The sequence below is a fragment of the Carcharhinus amblyrhynchos genome, chromosome 7 (assembly GCF_965287045.1).
Source record: "Carcharhinus amblyrhynchos chromosome 7, sCarAmb.v2.hapA, whole genome shotgun sequence".
NCBI classification, from domain to species: domain Eukaryota; kingdom Metazoa; phylum Chordata; class Chondrichthyes; order Carcharhiniformes; family Carcharhinidae; genus Carcharhinus; species Carcharhinus amblyrhynchos.
The window spans coordinates 103777031-103794284 of NC_137330.1; the positions used below are offsets into that span (position 1 = coordinate 103777031).

Consider the following 17254-nt stretch of genomic DNA (forward strand, 5'->3'; position numbering starts at 1 on the left):
CTCCCACTTACCTGACGAAGGAGCAGCGCACTGAAAGCTAGTGGCTTTTGCTACCAAATAAACCTGTTGGAGTTTAACCTGGTGTTGTGAGACTTCTTACTGTGTGAACAATTCAACCATAGGTACCATCACAGCCAAGCTTGATCTTGTTGTCAAATGACATCTGAAGACATGGGTTGGTGAATAGCAATAATAAACAATGGCTCATAATTTTTCTCCCTCTGAGAATCCAATGCCATGGAGGTCAAGATGTTTTCATGTCAATAAATATCCTATTAGACAGAACGTCGATAGAATCGTAGCAAGAGAGAGTGAAGGGAAATGGCCAGGACCAAACAAACGGCTTGCAAGTCCACCGGGGGCAAAGCCCCTCGCAAGCAGCTGGCTACCAAGGCGGCTCGCAAGAGTGCCCCGGCGACTGGAGGTGTGAAGAAGCCTCACCGATACCGTCCTGGCACTGTAGCCCTGTGGGAGATCCACTGCTATCAGAAGTCCACTGAGTTGTTGATTCACAAACTGCCTTTCCAGCGCTTGGTGCGGGAGATTGCCCAGGATTTCAAGACTGACTTACGCTTCCAGAGCTCGGCCGTTATGGCCCTGCAGGAGGCCAGTGAGGCTTACTTGGTGGGGCTCTTCAAGGATACCAATCTGTGCGCCATTCACACCAAGCGGGTCACTATCATGCCTCAGGACATTCACCTGGCCCGGCGCATCTGTGGGGAGCGCACTTGAACCTGATGTTACGTACATAGATATAAATATCCTATTAGTCGAGTTAAGCAGTTGCTAAGTGTTAATTACTTTGGAATGGGGAGCATCCCATGGGGCTCGTTAACAATTATGCAGTATAAACTAATTCCATGTGAATAGGTGGCACTAATGTATTGTACACATAATTGAATGCCGCAGAGTTCCTGTCTCCAGATTTTAGAAACTACTGTTTAATCATCTTCAAGTTTATTTATTAGGGTCACTAGTAAACTTATATTAGCACTGCAATGAAGTTACTATGAAAATCCCCAAGTCACCGCACTCCAGGGCCTGTTCGGGTACACTGAGGGAGAATTTAGCATGGCCAATCACCAAACTAGCATATCTTTCGGAGAGTGGGAGGAAACCCATGCAGACACAGGGAGAATGTGCAGACTCCACACAGACAGTGACCCAAGGTTGGAATTGAACCCGGGTCCCTGGCCCTGTGCGGCAGCAGTGCTAACTATTGTGCCATTGTAGGATGAGTCTTGGTCCAAATGAAAGTTATTGAAATCTTAAGGCTATGTGTGATGAACTTAGCCTTAAGCAGTACAGTATGGAAAATTTGTAAATTCTTTGAAATATCTAGAAAACTGCTTTTAAGAATGTTTGAAAGGGACTTTTGAGAGTTTTTATCAATTGTAAAGGGATCAATTGTAATTTTCTTGGATAATAAGAAATACTAGCCTTCTGTTTTATTCTTTGTTGGCATGTGGGCATCATTGGCAACACCAACAATGTTACACCTCCCTAACTGCCCTTGAGCTGAATGGCTCACTATAGACTATTTTTGCATGTGGTGAAAAGAGAACTGCATTCCTGCAAAGCTGAAGTCACATACTGGCAAGCTGGATAAGGATGGCAGATTTCCTTCCCTGGAGGACATAAGTGCACCAAAGTTAGTTTTTACAATAATAAGAGATGGTTTCATGATATCACTTCTGAGGCTAGCTTTCAATTTCAGATTTTAATAATTGAATTTAAATTCAACCAGCTGCCATGATGGAATCTGAACACACATCAACAGAGTATTACCCTAGGCCTCTGGACTACTGGTCCAGTGGCAATACTGATCCTTGCCACTCTGCCACCATGTCCCCTAAAATGTGACCAGACAACCTTGGACCTGGGAGTAATACCACCAACAGGAAAGAAATGAGATGTTGTACTAAGAAGCCATATGGCTTGTAGACACAAAAGAGCATTGTAGATACAAAGGAGAGTTATGACAGAGGGGAGAATAGAGAAGACATACTTGTATGTCAGCCTTTATTGCAAGGGGATTTAAGTAGAGGAATAAGGAAGTGTTGCTGCAGTTGTATACAGCCTTGGTGAGATCGCACTTTAGCAGAGGACTGAACAATCCTCATCTACCACCATTCTTCATCACCTGGCTGTTGTTCTCTCACTTAACAATTTTTCTTTTAACTTGTCTCACACATGCAGATAAAAGGTGTGGCTATGGGTAGCCTACTGGGCCCTTACCATGCCTGTCTTTTAATGGGTTATGTGGAACATTCCTTGTTCCAGTCCTACTCAGACCCACTCCCACAACTCTAACCATTACACAGATAATTGGATTGGTGCCCCTTCATGCTCTTGCCTGGACCCGGAAAAATTTATCAATTTTGCTTCCAATTTCCATCCCCTCTCACCTTCACACGGTCCATCTCTGACACATCCTTTCCTTGGCCTCTCTGTACCCATTTCTGGTGATAGATTGACCACAAAAATTAATTAGAAGCTCTCTGGCTCCTAAACTGTAGTTACCTCTTCACACGACGCTTCTTGAAAAGACTCCATTCTATTCTCCCACTTCCTCCACCTCTATCACACCTGTTCCAATGCTGCCACCTTCAAAAATGGCATTTCTGACATGTATGCCTTTTTTCTTAATTAAGGTTTACCTCAACTGGGTTCAACCCAGTTCCCATGTGAATTCCCAATTCCCATTTCCCAGCATTTCCTATTTTTATTTCAGATTTCCAACATCTGTGGCATTTTGCTTCTATTCTCGGGATAATCTGGGAACTCTTTTGAAAAAGTTCATTTTGTGCTGCGCTACTCAATGAGTCAATGATTTCCAAGAATTCTGATTTTTGAGACAATGTAACAATTAATAAATATAACAGATTCAAAGAGGCAACTTCCATGACACCATGGCGTTACAAGTCTGATTATTGCGTCATAAATGTAACTAAATACATCACAGTGGCTCATTAATGATCCAACACAGAACTGTTAAATAGCATTTGTGTTTAAGTGTACCACAGTTACCTGACGGCACGTGATGTCTGTGGCCTTTAGTTTAGCTTCTTCCTCTGAATAGGTTATGCCTCCCACCAGTGATCACCTAGGGCTTCTTTCTTGCAACACAACAATGCACATGGCCCCAAAGTGTGTCCGAAATATTGGCATGGATGTCAATCATGTAGGTACCATCAAATGTATGACTGCACAGCAAAACAGTAAGTGCGGCTAAAAATGATGAGCTAAGCAGAAGAAAAGTCTTATCTTATAAACACAATATAAATAGATTCATGTCAGAGATTGGTGGTTACAGAAGTGTGACTAGGGGAAGAAGCAGAAGAATGGGTAAGATTTGAAACTGCCTTTGTGAAGGTTTTGAAACTGAACTTCAGAAACTGCCTCACTGTGCGAGATTTGGGTGGGATAGTCAGCAAATCACTTCAGGAGGGTTATCATAAAACTACCTTGGCAGGGGTGGGAGGGGTGGAATCCCGATAACTTGACTCTTTGTCAGATCTTTATTCAAGTTTATGTGTTGGAAAGAAAAATCTTTATTTGCTTTTTGGCCATAGATGTGAGGGAGACCTCGCTCTCCTGAAGGAAATAATTTATTCTGTGCTAACCTTTTTGGATTCCATGTTCAAAGATTTGGGTGCCGCTCCTGCAGAGACTCTGAATTGTGTGGTTAGATATATCTCACCTTGTATGGTTTGCAACTGCTCTACTAGTTATAATGCTAGAGGTTTCTGTTGCTAGCCCTTTTCAAAGCATATATGTTTTATTACTTCTCCTTCACATTGACCCCTGTCCTTTCTCAAGACCTCTTTAGTGCACATTCTATTCCCAATTCATCACCATTAATAATCATTCTGCTTGATGCTCTAGATTCCTCTCACAGTCTGAAAGATGTGCTGGTTAGATCATTGGCCACACTACATCCTCCCTGAGTGTACCCAAACAGAGTGTGGTGATCAGGGGATTTTCACAGTAAGTTCATTGTAATGTTAAAGCCTACTTGTGAAGCAAATAAATTAACTTTATTTCTAGACATATGTGTCATACTTCACCCCGCAATTTTGTCAAGTTTGTTAATTTGTTAAGGGTGAAACAGGGGTGTTGTTCTTATTTGGGCGGCACAGTAGCACAGTGGTGCGCACTGCTGCTTCACAGCTCCAGGGTCCTGGGTCGATTCCCGGCTTGGGTCACTGTCTGTGTGGAGTTTGCACATTTTCCTTGTGTCTGTGTGGGTTTCCTCCGGGTACTCCGGTTTCCTCCCACAGTCCAAAGATGTGTGGCTTAGGTTGATAGGCCATGCTAAGAAATTGCCCCTTAGTGTCCAGAAATGCATAGGTTAGAGGGATTAGTGGGTATAATATGTAGGGATATGGGGGTAGGGCCTAGGTGGGATTGTGTTCGGTGCAGCCTCGATGGGCTGAAGGGCCTCTTTCTGCACTGTACGGTTCTATGATTTGTTCACGGGATGTTGGTGGGGGGGCAGGGGTGTGGTGGTCGCTGGCCAGACCAGCATTTATTACGCGTCCCTTTAGAAAGGCATTTCTGTAGGAAAGGTCATAGGGAAGTACTTGGCCTGTTTTAGGTTAGGGAAGTACTTGGAAGCTGGAGTGAATCTGAGACACCTGAGTACCAAGGAAGGATACACAGATTCAATAGACAGTCTGGGTATGGAGGGAAGGGGAGATCAGAATATTGAATTTGATGATCAGCCATGATCAAAATGAATGGTGGAGCAGGCTCAAAGGGCCAAATGGCCTACTCCTGCTTTTGTTTCGATGTAGTCCGGGTTACGAACTGGCAATCAGAGCAATGTGGTGACAGTCAGTAGAGTGGGGGAGAGGAATGGTTATAAGACGCAACAACAGTTAAGGAATAAAGGGGGTCACGAATACTGGGGTGAGGGAATGAGAAGGAAAGCAACAAAACGCACAGGCCATATTTTCTCAGTACCTGCTACTGGAAAATGATGCTTGCAGACTTCGGAATTTCCCCGTCTCTCGCCACCACATCACACCTCATTCCAAACTGACAGGAAGTGATAGAAATAAAATCAAACAGAAGGGGAAAGACAAGAGAGAAGTCAAAAGCAATGCGCACAGAAGCAGGAGGAAGAGAAAGTTGTGGAAGCAAAGAAAAACAGACACCGCAAAGAGAGACAAAGGTTAAGAGACTCACCATATCCTCTGACCTACTCTGTTCAACCCCACCGGAAATACGCTGGTTCAATGTATAAATAACTATGATTGCACATTTTGTTTTGCACTCTTCTGTATACATTATTCTGCCAATTTGTTGCATTCACTGTAAAAACAAATTGAAGTAGATAAATTAAGATAAGCGATATGCAAATATGCACACAGCCGCTCTCTTCACATTGCGATGCAGTTTGTTTTGGGGATTTTATCACGTAATTTTTTTCCCCCTTTTACCCACTTTGATCTTCCTGGGGGAAACAGATGAGATAGTAAGAATGTGACCTAATTCCAGTTTTCCACTAAATCAACTTTGGCCAGGAGTTCAGAAACAAAATGAACTTGCTTTCAGGATGTGGGTAAGGCTAAATTTATTAACCGTCTCCAGTTACCCTGAGGAATGCGTGAGACATTTTTCAGGATGTTTTTGTTCCCTTTCTTTACAGAAATAAGTTGTCAAACACATTTCTAAATCATGAAAAACAATTTTTTAACTAAATTTACCTTATATGATTCAAAATGCAGGGCCGGAATCTCCGATGTCACCCACAGCTGGGATTCTCCGGTCCCGCTGCAGTGAACGGAGATTTGGCTGAGCGCTGGTAGTGGATGTATGGATTTTTTTCAAAATCCTCTCAGTACCAAGTTATTACGTGGTTACGTTGTTGGACTAATAATCCAGAGAATGTGAATTTTAACTCCCATAGCAATTTGAGACATGGGGTGAAATTTTCTGCTCCCACCTGCAACAGGAATTGTAACTGGCGGGACTGAAAATTTGGCAGACCAGTTAAGGGTCTGTTGACCTCGGGTGAGAATTTCTGGTCTTGGGACGGGCGCAGTCAGAAATTCCCACCCAACAAGTCACTTTTGTTAAACAAAATCTGGAAATAAATATCTGTTCATAAAAGCTGTTGGATTTCTTGTTTAAAAAGAACCAGCTAGTTCACTAATGTCTAATTTATTTCTTGTTTCACAAAATGGTTAATATTTGAATGATGAGATTACAACCAATCACTTTTGGGCTGGAGAGAGACCTTGTAGAGGTAAAAAAATTCTAGCTGTTTGAAATCAAAAAGCAAAGAAAGGTTTTTGTTTGTGACCCCAGACATGTTACTGAGAGCTTGCCTACATTTCAAGGCAAGAGCAGACACTCTTTAAGATACAGGGGACTGGATCATGTCCAAGAAATTAGTGTAAGATATAAGAATTTAAATAATCCAGAGCTATAAGTATAGAGTAGACCCTCAAAATGCAACACCCTCAGAAATCAACATGCCTTTGAGCTGAAATTCATGGAATCATTGAATCCCTACAGTGAAGGAGGCCATTCAACCCATTGAGCTTGCACCAACAACAATCCCATCCTGGCCCTATCCCCGAAACCCCACATATTTACTCTGCTAATCTCCCTGACACTAAGAGGCAATTTAGTATGGCCAATCTGCCTAACCTGCACATCATTGGACTGTGGGAGGAAACTGGAACACCCTCAGGAAACACACGCAGACACGGGGAGAATATGCGAACTCCACACAAACAGTGACCCAAGGCTGGAACTGAACCCGGGTCCCTGGCACTGTGAGGCAGCAGTGCTAACCACTGTGCTCACCCAAGTTCTATGGATGACATGTATGAACGAAAATAATTTCTACAAAATGCAATTACAAATTATGGCTTATAATGGACAGGTAATTTAAATTAATTCATTATATCTCTTTAGAGAGCAGACCCTCCATCAAAACATGTCTTTGGAGATTTCTCTCAGCATGCAAATTTGGAGAAAGTTTCTGTAGGGGCAGATCATGTGCCAAGATCAGCTTCTCAACATGTGCATTCCACTGAATTGAAACGCACTGTGATGCATCCAGTTGCATACAATAAAGGTATTTTAAAACAGGAAAGCTTATGAAGAGTTTAAGTTCAGGTGGATTTTCAGATCCTACCCATGGCAGGAATCCCTGAGGAGGGGACGGAACATTTGACAGGCCGGCCACAGGTTTGTTGACAGCAGGTGGGAATTGCTGGACCCATAGTAGGTGGGAATGGAAACTCCTGGTGCAATGGGTGGGATTGTGGTCGGTGCAGACTCGATGGGCCGAAGGGCCTCTTTCTGCATTGTAGGGCTCTATGATCTATGGTTTAGATACAGTAAACAAAGAGAAACCAGTCCCAATGGCTGTTGGGTCAATAACTAGACGGCACAGATTTAGGATGATTCAAAAGGAAAACAGAGGCAATACAAGGAAATACTTTTATACACAATGAGTAATTAGGATTTGTATTGTACTGGCTGATAGGTAGAAGAAGTCAATAGTAGCATTCAAAACCAGATAAAAACTCAAAGGAGAAAAACTAGGGAAATAGGGACACAACAAAGAAGCCTGTCTAATTGGATTGTTCTACAAAAGAGCCAGTGCCAAGCTTGGTGAAGCAATGACATAGAGGTATTGTCATTGACCAGTTTGGAGACCCTGGATTTGAATCTCAACATGACAGAGGGTGAAATAAATCTGGAATCAAAAGTCTTAATGTTGATGTCATAAAAACCCATCTGGTCCATTAATGTCCTTTAGGGAAGGAAATTTGCTGTTCTAACCTAATCTGGCCTATATGTGACTCCAGATCCACAGCAATGTGGTTGATTCTTAATTGCCCTCTGAAATAGCCTAACAAACCCCTCAGTTCAAGAGTAATTAGGGATGAGCAATAAATGCTAGCCCAGCCAGCGATGCCTACACCCCATGAAAGAATTTTTAAAAAGTCTTGGCTTTCTTCTGTACCGTACAAAGAACAGTACAAAACAGGAACAGGCCCTTCGGCCCACAAAGCCTGTGCCAACACATGATGCCTTTCTAAATTAAACACGTTTTATCTCCACACAGTCTGTATCCCTCTATTCTCTGCCTCTTTATGTGTCTGTCAAGATGCCTCTTAAATGTTGATATTGTATCTGCTTCTGCCACCTCCTCTCACATTCCAGGCATTTACTACTGTGTATAAAAACCTGCCACTCACATCTCCTTTAAACTTTCTCCTTTTATCTTACATCTATCTCCCTAGTAATTGACATTTCAACCCTCGGGAAAAAGTACCTGACTATCCATTTCGTCCATGCCTCACAATGTTTTGTAAATTTCTATCAGATCGCCCCTCAGCCTCTAACATTCATAAGAACATAAGAACATAAGAAATAGGAGCAGGAGTAGGCCATCTAGCCCTTCGAGCCTGCCCCGCCATTCAATAAGATCATGGCTGATCTGTCGTGGCTCAGTTCCACATTCCCACCCTCTCTCCATAACCCTTAATCCCCTCTCTCATCAAAAACCCATCAACCCACGTCTTAAAAATATTTAGCGAGGCAGCCTCCACCACTTCAACGGGCAGAGAATTCCAGAGATTCACCACCCTTTGAGTGAAGAAGTTCCTCCTCAACTCTGTTCTAAACCGCCCCCCCCCCTTTATCTTGAGGCTATGCCCCCTAGTCCTACTATCCTTTCTGAGCGGGAAGAGTCTCTCCACCTCTATCCTGTCCATCCCATTCATCATCTTATACGTCTCAATGAGATCTCCCCTCATTCTTCTAAACTCTAACCAGTACAAGCCTAATCTATTCAGCCTCTCCTCATAGCTCAACCCCCCCAACTCCGGCAACAGCCTAGTAAACCTCCTCTGCACTCCCTCCAAGGCCAAAATATCCTTGCGTAAGTACGGCGCCCAAAACTGCACACAGTACTCCAGCTGCGGCCTCACCAATGCCCTATACAGCCGCAGCAAGACCTCCCTACTTTTATATTCAATCCCCCTCGCGATGAAGGCCAGCATCCCATTCGCCTTCCTGACCACCTGCTGCACCTGCAAGCTGGGTTTTTGCGACTCATGCACAAGGACCCCGAGGTCCCTCTGCACCGTCGCCTGCTGCAGTTTTTCTCCACGTAAGTAATAATCCTTCCTACCATTATTCCTACCAAAGTGGACCACCTCGCACTTGCCAACATTAAATTCCATTTGCCATTTCCTGGCCCATTCGCCCAGCCTATCTAGATCCTTCTGTAGACTCTCCCCACCCTCCGCACAATTTGCCTTTCCACCAATTTTGGTGTCATCAGCAAATTTCGACACCCTACACTCGGTTCCCTCCTCCAGATCATCTATATAAATGGTAAATAGCTGAGGCTCCAGCACCGACCCCTGGGGCACTCCACTAGTCACCATCCGCCAGTCCGAATAGCACCCATTGACCCCCCACTCTCTGCCTCCTATTTGACAACCAGTCCTCTATCCATGCTAACACCCTACCCCCAACTCCATGCCCCCTGACCTTCTGTAATAACCTCTTGTGAGGTACCTTGTCAAACGCCTTCTGAAAATCCAGAAAGACAACATCCACCGGCTCTGCTCTATCCACCGCCCTAGACACATCCTCATAGAACTCCAGTAAATTTGTCAGACACGACTTCCCTTTAAGGAAACCGTGCTGCGTCTGCTCTATCAAGCAGTTCCTCTCAAGATTCAACTGAAAACAAACCAAGTTTGTCCAACCTCTCCTCATAGCTAATACCCTCCAAACCTGTCAACATCCTGGTATACCTTTTCTCCAAAGTCTCCACATCTCTTTGGTACTGTGGTGACCAGAACTGTATGCAATATTCCAAATGTGGTCTAACTAAAGTTCTATGCAGCAGCAACATGGCTTGCCAATGTTTATTCTCAATGTCCCAACTGATGAAGACAAGCATGCCATATGCCTTCTTGACCGTCTTATCCACTTCTGTTCCCACTTTCGGGGAACTGTGGACCTGTGCACCTAGATCCCTCTGTATGTTAATGCTTCTAAGGTTTAGCCATTTACTGTGGAGGGTGGAGCGGGGGGGAGCTGGGTAAGATGATCTTTTGGAGAGCCAATGTGGTCCCAATGGACTGAACACCCTCTTCTGCACTGTGGGGATTCTATGATTTGCTGCCCATTTAAAATTGACATCTTCACTTTTGGCACCGCTGCTGACTGCAGCTTCCCACCCAACTGATGAACCATGATATTTGTGTTCTGAAGTTGCGATGGATTCTCTCCATGGGATTAAACTTAAGACACTTTGAATCATAGAATATCTATAATATAGAAGGAGGCCATTTGGCCCATCAAGTTTGCACCAAAAACAATCCCACCTAGGCCATATCCCTGCAACCCCATGTATTTACCCTGCTAGTCCCCCGATACTAATGGGCAATTGGGCATGGCCAATCAACCTAACCTGCACATCTTTGGAGTATGGAAGGAAACTGGACCATCCAGAGGAAACCCACTCAGATGCAGGAGATTGTGCAAACTCTACACAGACAGTGACCCGAGGCCAGAATTGAACACAGGTCCATGGCACTGTGAGGCAGCAGTGCTAACCACTGTGCCATCTTTGGGTGACTGAGAACTTTGGATGATTGTGTGCCTTCACCAAATCCACTATTTTTGTGAATGATGCTTGGAGATGGAAGGCTATGGATTGGATTGTAGGCCTGGATTCCACATATGCTTAAAAGAATTGCTTCTTCTTCTTCTTCTCTGCTATTCCATTAAAATAATGTTCTACATACTGTGTTGAATCCTCAGTGGAGGCATCAAAGGGATTTAATTGATCAAATGGATGCATTTTTCCTTTTGCAACCTGATTTTGATCTCAGTGGGTTCTGGACTCAGCCTTGAGACACAACCTCTTGTTTTATCCTGGTTGCCAATGGAATAATTTTGGCTCACTATCCAATATGAAGCATGCCACAGCATTGAAACATTAATGGCCTATGACTTTGCAAAGGAGGATTCAAATTCCCACGTTAGGCACTTTTTTTTGCTTAAAAAGTACATTATTGGTAATATTGTCCCTGCTGACATAAAAAGAACACCATGTTGTTGTTAAAAGAAGACATTACACTTCTCAGGCTCTTTGTTTAGCCAAAGAACACTTTTGATTCTAAGCATCGAAAGTTATCATTTGTGGCTTTAGTAAATAGACAAACGGCCTAGAGGTTATGGAGCTGGGTGTGGGGTGTGTATATATGTGGGATGTGTGTGTGTAAATGTGGGGTGTGTGTATATGTGTGTACGTGTGTGTGTGTGTGTGTGTGTGTGTGTGTGTGCAGGGTGTGTATACGTGGATGGGATGTGTGTATGTGTGGGGTATGTGTGTGTAGAGGGTGTGTGTTGGGGGGAGGGGTGTGTGAACGTGTGGGTATGTGTGTATGTGTGGGGTGTGTGCTTATATGTGTGGGGTATGTGTATATGTGTGAGGTATGTGTGGGGTGTGTGCGTGTATGTGTGGGATGTGTGTCTATGTGTGGGGTGTGTATGTGTAAGGGGTGTGCGTGTGAGGAGGAGTGGTGTGTGTGTGTATGTGTGGGGTACGTGTGTGGGGGTTGTGTGTATGTGTGGAGTGCATATGTACGTGTGGGGTGCCTGTGTGTAGGGTGTGCGTGTGGGGGAGGGGGTGTGTGTGTGGGGGGAGGGGTATGTGTAGGGGTGTGCATGTGGGAGGTGGGGTCTGTGTAGCAGCATGTGGTGCTGGTTAGTGGTGAAAGAGTAGCTGATCCTGTTTTATCAGTCCTGTCTGAAGTTGAAACTTTTGACGCATTATGTCACATTCTATTGGCACAAACTGATTTCACAATAAACTCTTGGGTGAAAACTGGATAAGCATTGTCACATATAAAGCTTCCATGTGGAATTCACCTATCCTTTGCTAATATCCAGCAGCCTTGAAGAGTCTTCAAGAGAAGATTCAACAACTGGAGGTGGAGCGAAAGCAAGCTGAGCAGCACATGAAGCATCTTTACAATGAATGTGTTCAATACGTACAGTTTTATGAGCAAGAACCCAATAAGAAAGAAATTGCCAGCATCAATAATACAGCTATTAACTGTGAGCAAAAATACTGAATATTTTTTCTTTTTTAATAAAGCAATAAAAATAGAGCAGCAGCAAGCTTGCATTTTGAGGTAAAGTATGTGTATCTAATTAATAAGGGGAGATCTTTAAATACCCCACCCTCAAGGAAAGGGTGATAGAGGAGTTAAAGTTAATGCTGTGATCATGCTAATTTCCTGCCCATTGTCATATGGTGCATGTTTCTTTCAGACATCTGAGGTGCTTGTCAGAAGGAGGCATGCAGCTCATATGTTCAACAGGGGTCCTATGAGACTATAGAATCATACAGTGTAGAAGAGGCCCTTCAGCCCATTAAGTCTACACCGACACACGAGAAACACCAGACCTCCCAATTAATCCCATTTACAAACACTTGGCCCATAGCCCTGAGTGGAATGTTACGATGTGCCAAGTGCTCATCCAGACATTTTTTAAAAGGTTGTGGGGCAACCCGCTTCTACCACCCTCCCAGGCAGTGCATTTCAGGCTGTCACCATCCTCTGACTAAAAAAGATGATCTTCAGATTCCCCCTAAACCTCCTGCCCCTCACCTTGAACCTATGTCCCCTCGTGACTGACCCTTCAACTGAAGGGAACAGCTACTCCCTATCCGCTCTGTCTGTGCCCCTCATAATCTTGTAGTCCTCAATCAGGTCATCCCTCAATCTTCTCTACTCCAATGAAAATAACCCAAACGTATCCAACCTCACTTCATAACTTAAATGTTTCATCCCAGGCAGCATCCTGGTGAATCTCCTCCATCTCCTTCCATCAGGAAAAAGATATAAAAGTTTGAGATCATGTACCAACTGAATCAAATCAAATCAAATCAAGAGGAAGGTGGAAGAGAGTATGTCTGTGGTGTGTGGAGTCCTTTATTATGGTGGCTGCTTTTCCAAGGCAGTGGGAAGTGTGCATGGAGTCAATGGATGGGAGACTGGTTTGCGTTATAGACTACATTCACAACCGTTTGTAGTTTCTGGCAGTCAGAGCAAGAGTCATACCCATACTAAGCTATGAAACAATTAGAAATAATTTTTTTCATGGTGCATCTGTAAGAGTTGGTGACAGTTGTAGCAGACATGTCAAATTTCCTTAGCCTTCTGAGAAAGTAGGGGCACTGGTAGGCTTTCTTAACAATGTAGAAACTTGAAACTCTCGACCATTTCCACTTCTTTAACACAGCCATTACTTATTTTATTTTAAATAGATTAAAATCTTACTTAAATGGGTCAAACACACCCGGTGGAAATGCCAAACCTCCATTTTAATCACTGAGTGACCCCAGTAGGGATAATCAGTGAAATCAATTATGCAGCTTAATATCACGAAAGGGGACAAAAATACTACCTACCTCTTTGCTCTTTCATTTGTCTAAGGAACATAAAAGTGGATGCCCATCAGCAAACGACTGTGTTAGTACTGTTCACATATTGAATCACTGGACAGCTGAAACATTTATTTGCAGTGCAACACATCATCCATAGAGAACAAGAAGGAAAAGAACACAAATACTGAGAAATCAGAATTGAAGCAGGATCTGCTTTTTGCCCGTTAATTTTTCCACTTTTTAAGTACATAAGGCATAACTTCATAAATTGGGGCATCTTTCTAATCAGGGTTTATAACAATAAAGTTAAGATAGCTATTCAGTCTCAACATTCAGATGACGAATTTTGGGCGCCGTACTTACGCAAGGATATTTTGGCCTTGGAGGGAGTGCAGAGGAGGTTTACTAGGCTGATGCCGGAGTTGAGGGGGTTGAGCTATGAGGAGAGGCTGAATAAACTAGGCTTGTACTCGTTAGAGTTTAGAAGAATGAGGGGAGATCTCATTGAGACGTATAAGATGATGAATGGGATGGATAGGATAGAGGTGGAGAGACTCTTCCCGCTCAAAAAAGACAGTAGGACCAGGGGGCACAGCCTCAAGATAAAGGGGGAGCGGTTTAGAACGGAGTTGAGGAGGAACTTCTTCACTCAAAGGGTGGTGAATCTCTGGAATTCTCTGCCCGTTGAAGTGGCGGAGGCTACCTCGCTAAATATTTTTAAGACGCGGGTTGATGGGTTTTTGATAAGCGAGGGGATTAAGGGTTATGGGGAGAGGGCGGGAATGTGGAACTGAGCCACGACAGATCAGCCATGATCTTATTGAATGGCGGGGCAGGCTCGAAGGGCTAGATGGCCTACTCCTGCTCCTATTTCTTATGTTCTTATGAATAATAAAAAGTTAAAAAGTAGAATCACCTGGTAGGCCATGATACAAGGCAAACAACGAGAACTGATAGAGTATTTCTGAAGCCCTGATTCTTATGGTTTCTTCAGGTCCATCTGTCCCTGTGTCAACTGCTGCAGACAACTGTTCACTCCTGCAAATGCAGTTAGAATATATGATAAATGAATTGAAGAATGGAGATACTGAAACAAACAAAGTGCCAGAGAAAGAGGTGAGGAATATGAAGTTTGTTGAATGTTTTGTGTTCTGCCTATTTGGAAAGATTTCATAACTTTATGAACAATAATAAACTTCTAAAAAAGTTTATTTAAACAACTGGTTAATTGTTATTAACCAATTAAGTAGCAAAATTTCCACAGATCATAATTAAATCTGGCAGTCTCTCATAACCTGCAGTAGGTCAGTCTGTAATATACTACCCTTCAATATCAGCCTAAATTATAGCATGGAACTTGAACCCAAGACTTCTGATTACAGTTACTGAGCCCCTCCAGCGCTGTCAAACCTGCCACGACAGCAACTTTTAAAGTTCTGTGAGGGGACCACTTGGGACATTCTTTGACCTGAAAATAGCATTAGCAATTGCAATGCTACTTCTAAATTCTTCACACTAGAATCTTTAAATTGCGAATAATAATTAAGCACAGCATCGAAGCATTCACTAACGCAAATCATGTCAAAAAGGTTAGAGAAAAAAAGGGACATAAGCAACAACAACGTTGTGTTGTTACAGCCGGCGACCAGCTGTGGTGACGGAGGAGGAGGAGGAGGAGGAAAGGGACGGACCAGACTGACCATCTTGTACTTTCTCTGCTGCTCCTTGTCAGAGTCCAATCCTCCCCCCCCCCCCCCCCAGGCGGGGGCAGGGGCGGGTCAGCAGGTTGCTAGGAGACAGAGGCCGATTGGGGCCGGGGGAGATTTGGAGCTTGAAGAGATTTAGAGACTTGCATCCTCTGCTGCTGTTTGTCTTTGAGCGGGGAGGAGACATACTGTTTGGTGAAAACATTGACAAAGCCTCCCCCAGACTGTGGTTAGCGAGCCGCCATCTCAGCCAGTGCTGGAGCTGGGAGGAGGAGGAGGAGCAGCAACTGGAGGGACTTTTAAAAACCATCAACAGCCCTGTGTCCCAGCGCGTCCGTGGAAACCAAACACAGCAAAGCAGCAGCCAAGGCAGTTACATCTGATTCTAGAATACATTTATAGCAAACTATTATTTCCCTGCGGGTCTTATTTTCAAAGCAGAAATTTAGCTCCGAAGCAAGGTTTGTATCTGTACATATTATTGTCTTGATGAATGTGTAAGTTGAAGTTGAGGTACAGACTGTTCTGATTTTGGTTTTTTTTTCTCTCTCTACTTGATTGTGATTACTGGTGGTAACTGCAACGATAACAAAAGTTAGTCTTATGAATATCTAGAATCTTAGTAACTTTGGTGCTGTGTTGCTCATTTTCAACCCTAACATAGAATTTCATATTAATATAAGAACATAAGAACATAAGAAATAGGAGCAGGAGTAGGCCATCTAGCCCTTCGAGCCTGCCCCGCCATTCAATAAGATCATGGCTGATCTGTCGCTGCTCAGTTCCACTTTCCCGCCCACTCCCCATAACCCTTAATCCCCTCTCTTATCAAAAACCCATCAACCCGCTTCTTAAAAATATTTAGCGAGGCAGCCTCCACCACTTCAACGGGCAGAGAATTCCAGAGATTCACCACCCTTTGAGTGAAGAAGTTCCTCCTCAACTCCGTTCTAAACCGCCTCCCCTTTATCTTGAGGCTGTGCCCCCTAGTCCTACTGTCTTTTTTGAGCGGGAAGAGTCTCTCCACCTCTATCCTATCCATCCCATTCATCATCTTATACGTCTCAATGAGATCTCCCCTCATTCTTCTAAACTCTAGCGAGTACAAGCCTAGTTTATTCAGCCTCTCCTCATAGCTCAACCCCCTCAACTCCGGTATCAGCCTAGTAAACCTCCTCTGCACTCCCTCCAGGGCCAAAATATCCTTGCGCAGGTGCGACGCCCAAAACTGCACACAGTACTCCAGCTGCGGCCTCACCAATGCCCTATACAGCTGCAGCAAGACCTCCCTACTTTTATATTCAATCCCCCTCGCTATGAAGGCCAGCATCCCATTCGCCTTCCTGACCACCTGCTGCACCTGCAAGCTGGGTTTTTGCGACTCATGCACAAGGACCCCGAGGTCCCTCTGCACCGTCGCCTGCTGCAGTTTTTCGCCACGTAAGTAATAGTCCTTCCTACCATTCTTCCTACCAAAGTGGACCACCTCACACTTGCCAACATTAAATTCCATTTGCCATTTCCTGGCCCATTCGCCCAGCCTATCTAGATCCTTCTGCAGACTCTCCACACCCTCCGCACAATTTGCCTTTCCCCCAATCTTGGTTGTCATCAGCAAATTTCGACACCCTGCACTCGGTTCCCTCCTCCAGATCATCTATATAAATGGTAAATAGCTGAGGCCCCAGCACTGACCCCTGGGGCACCCCACTAGTCACCAACCGCCAATCCGTATAGCACCCATTGACCCCCACTCTCTGCCTCCTATTTGACAACCAATCCTCTATCCACGCTAACACCCTACCCCCAACTCCATGTCCCCTGACCTTCTGCAATAACCTCTTGTGAGGTACCTTGTCAAACGCCTTCTGAAAATCCAGAAAGACCACATCCACCGGCTCTCCTCTATCCACTGCCCTAGACACATCCTCATAGAACTCCAGTAAATTTGTCAGACACGACTTCCCTTTAATGAAACCGTGTTGCGTCCGCCCTATCAAGCAATTCCCTTCAAGATGCCTCGCAATTTCCTCCTTAATGACGGATTCTAACATTTTACCTACCACAGATGTTAAACTAACCGGCCTATAATTCC

The 17254-nt window shown here is 44.1% G+C and overlaps 2 protein-coding genes across 3 annotated transcripts in view; both read left to right on the forward strand.

The window, feature by feature from the left end:
• The first annotated feature begins 321 nt into the window (after window positions 1-321).
• Window positions 322-732, forward strand: LOC145345612 (histone H3-like). The gene has a single exon (XM_080193445.1). The coding sequence runs from the start codon at window positions 322-324 to the stop codon at window positions 730-732; it is 411 nt and encodes a 136-aa protein (XP_080049571.1).
• Window positions 733-3085: 2353 nt separating this feature from the next.
• The window catches only part of cep57l1 (centrosomal protein 57, like 1), a 59939-nt gene continuing 45770 nt past the window's right edge, over window positions 3086-17254 (forward strand). The window contains exons 1-4 of one of the 2 annotated variants that reach the window (XM_080192878.1): window positions 3086-3184; window positions 6934-7096; window positions 11950-12117; window positions 14448-14569. In XM_080192878.1, the coding sequence (XP_080049004.1) occupies window positions 3086-3184; window positions 6934-7096; window positions 11950-12117; window positions 14448-14569 (552 nt within the window). Of the gene's footprint in view, window positions 3185-6933; window positions 7097-11949; window positions 12118-14447; window positions 14570-15232; window positions 15621-17254 lie in introns of those variants that run through there. The other variant, XM_080192879.1, reaches the window with a different exon arrangement.